The 3,382-nt window shown below is 27.7% G+C and overlaps 1 protein-coding gene across 6 annotated transcripts in view; it reads right to left on the reverse strand.

Moving 5' to 3' along the window:
* Window positions 1-2,221: 2,221 nt before the first annotated feature.
* LOC145284457 (uncharacterized) overlaps window positions 2,222-3,382 on the reverse strand; it is a 416,749-nt gene continuing 415,588 nt past the window's right edge. For 4 of the 6 annotated variants that reach the window (XM_080133284.1, XM_080133283.1, XM_080133285.1 and 1 more), the window contains one exon: window positions 2,223-3,382. This exon is cut by the window's right edge and continues 342 nt beyond it. In XM_080133284.1, the coding sequence (XP_079989410.1) occupies window positions 2,925-3,382 (458 nt within the window). In that variant the 3' untranslated portion in view covers window positions 2,223-2,924. The other 2 variants (XM_080133287.1, XM_080133282.1) reach the window with 2 other exon arrangements.

Consider the following 3,382-nt stretch of genomic DNA (forward strand, 5'->3'; position numbering starts at 1 on the left):
TGACAAATTTCTGTTTTCATTAATAATTATTTTTCTACCTTATCGTTTTTCGTAATTTTTAGATATGTTACTATTTGAAACCTGATAATTGTGTAGGTACCATTTGTTTCACTTTAATTTTTTTGTTATTATAATATGGAAGCGCCAGATTCTTTTCTATATAAATTTAAAATTAGAATTTACGTATTTAAAATAAATACTTAATAAAAGTATGATTTTAAGATTATCTGGAAGAAAATATAGACCCCCCCCCCTGGTATAGGTTCGATTGCAAATACCTTAGCATTCTACAGCTCAGGTGTTTCGGCCATGTACAGTAATCTTACATTAACTCCATAATGTGTTTGAATATCCTGGGCTCTAGAGACCATGATAGATCAAGGAAGACGTTGTTTGAGTGTGTAAGAAATGATATAACTGCATACACCGGATTGCATGGTTTAGATTCAGTGCAAAAAACTGGCCTAAACCTGAAAACATTGTAGAACAGTGTTATGAATTTAGGGAATAATGTTACGATTTAAACATGAACATATTTTATAACCCTTGGAATTTTCATCTAAAAGCAAGTGTTAAAATAAAACAAATCATAAATTTGGTTTATTTATTAAATGTTTCCTTTCTGCTGCATTAAAAAAAAAAGCCCACAAGCTGTTTTAGCCAAAACACTCTTAACCCTTTGACACCTAGAAAATCCTTATGGTTCTCTTTAAAAAAAGAGCTTATTACTAGTGAACAGAGCCGTAATTGTTTTGTCAGATTTCATACTGAAAAAATTGTTTTTATCGTAGTAAGTTTTTGTTTTTCTGCATAAAGTGAATTGCGTGGATTATTTTCTTTTAGAAAATAATTTTTTAGACATACATTTTGGTGCCTATAAACAATTTGCATAGATAATCTGTCATACATTGTGCCCATAAAACACTTAGCATAGATAATCTTTCTGATTTATATTGAATAACAAAACAGAAATAATTTCTAGTAAAAGAGAACACAGTTAGTTAATATTGTAAACCGTAGTCATTTCTTATTGTGCCTTATCCTCAAGTGGATCATTTGGTCTTGTTTAATATTTTGTGTCATATGACTGGTATCTTTCATTATTTTTGTAATTCATAAAACTTTTAGTAAAAATTGTGTTCAGGTTGTTTACTTACACCTTATTAACTGAAAAAGAAAATAGCAAAAATTTTTTAAAAAGTTTCTCAAAATAATTTGGGCATTAAAGGGTTAATCAACTGAGTTACGAATTGAAGTCAAAGCTATGCCAAATTAATAACAAAAATTACAATATTTTAACTGTCCATTGCTTGGATTTAACTGAATATTGGACATAGTCTTTACTGATGAGAGCCCAGAAAATAATTTTTTCAGAATGTAAATACAAGAAATGCTGGTCGTTTCATTGTATTTAATATATAATATATATATATTGTACCTATAAACACTTAATATAGAAAATCTTTCACATTTTGGTGCCTATAAAACAATTTGAATAGATAATCTGTCATACATTGTGCCTATAAAACACTTAGCAAAGATAATCTTTCTGATTTTTGCCTATAAAACACTTAACATATTTTGTGCCCATATGTACTTATATAATCTAAAGGATTACCTTTATATCAATAAATAAATTCTTTAAAATATAATCGTTTTTGACATAAACCTTGGCTGAAAAAAATATCTTGTAATTTAGATTATTTTATTTAAATATTTTACTTTTCCAAAAAAAAAAAATGATAATATTTGTTTGATAAGCTTCCAATTATAAATGTGAAAAGGTTGTAAGTTCAGAAGTCAAAAGGGAAACTTTGAAATCATTCAAAAAGAAAAGCATTTTCATTTATATTAGTTTACAACATATATTAATAGAGAGGTAAGTGGATATGCATGAGAAAGGAATTTGTGTTTAGATCATTTGATTAAAGTCGTTAAATGCAACAAGAGATTTAAGAAGAAAATGGAAACTTGATTTGTCCACCTCTTATTTGTTTGGATTAAAAATTAAAGAAATAATTTTTTATACTATTTTAATTGAATTTATTCAAAGGATGGTTTATAAGAAAAGTAATAATATACATGTTATTTTATTGATATTGTATGCTTATGCATACATACATACATACATACATACAAATATATATATATATATATACACACACACATACTTATGCATATAAACATATATATTTATATAAATATACACACACACATATATATACATACATAGACACATCATGTCCATGCTAATATAGATATATAAAAATCATGCATACACATACATACTTACAGAAGAATTATATATATATATATATATATATATATATATATATATATATATATTAGTATAGAAATATACTTATGGCAAGTGAGCTACACATAATGTTTGTGTTTCATTCTATCAAATGAATTGTTCAACCTGACGAATTCTTTCAAAATTTGAATCATATTCATATAAAATACAAGATACACAAATGTTAAATATATATTCCTATATGTTTTCTTTTTTTCCATTTTCAATACATCATACATACATACATACACACACACACATATATATATATATATATATATATATATATATATATATATATATATATATATATATAGTTGTTTAATTTGTGAGAGAAAGCTAAAAGAACCCTGAAGAAAGACCAAGTCTTCTGCTGCCCAAAAACTTGAATAAATTATTTTAGTATATATAAAAGAAGAAAGGGTTGCTTTACACTCGATATAGACAATATGTTTTTTGGTGTGTTTTGACAAAAGTAATTTAGTTTTTAGCCTCTTGCCATTTCATATATCACAGCTGTTTTCTTTTTTCTTTTAATTTTTTTGTTTCGAATATTTTAAAAATTTTTTTGTTTCGAATATTTAAAAAATTTTTTTGTTTCGAATAATCGTTTGTGTATTCCATCGATTCAAATGTCGATCGCATAAAACAGCAGTGTATTCAAAGACTTATAATCGTCTTTGTTATAGTCAAAAAGGCAGACTTCATGTTTTTCATTGTAACCAGAATGTGTCACGGCTAACATCCCATTACTCGAATAAGCGATACCTTTCGGCGTAGTGAGGCCATCTTTTGGGGTGATGACTTCCCATAGTCGTCCGTTCCGAGCCAGTATATAAATCGCACTGTTGCAGATTACCAGGGTGTTACCATCGACATCAGAGCACAAACCTTGGAGATTCGCATAACATTCGACTGACAATCGAAAATCCTGCAGGGTAAAAGTCCGAAGTAGGCGTCCGTCAAAACGGAACAATTTAATACAGCTATTTCCTGAGTCACTGACTAAAATCTGCTTCTGCTTGTTAACGGTAACAAAATACGGATGGTCGAAATCTTTTGGGTTTTCACCATAACAGCCAAAAC

This window comes from Euprymna scolopes, chromosome 9, assembly GCF_053919585.1.
Source record: "Euprymna scolopes isolate OS-2025 chromosome 9, ASM5391958v1, whole genome shotgun sequence".
Lineage (NCBI taxonomy): Eukaryota > Metazoa > Mollusca > Cephalopoda > Sepiida > Sepiolidae > Euprymna > Euprymna scolopes.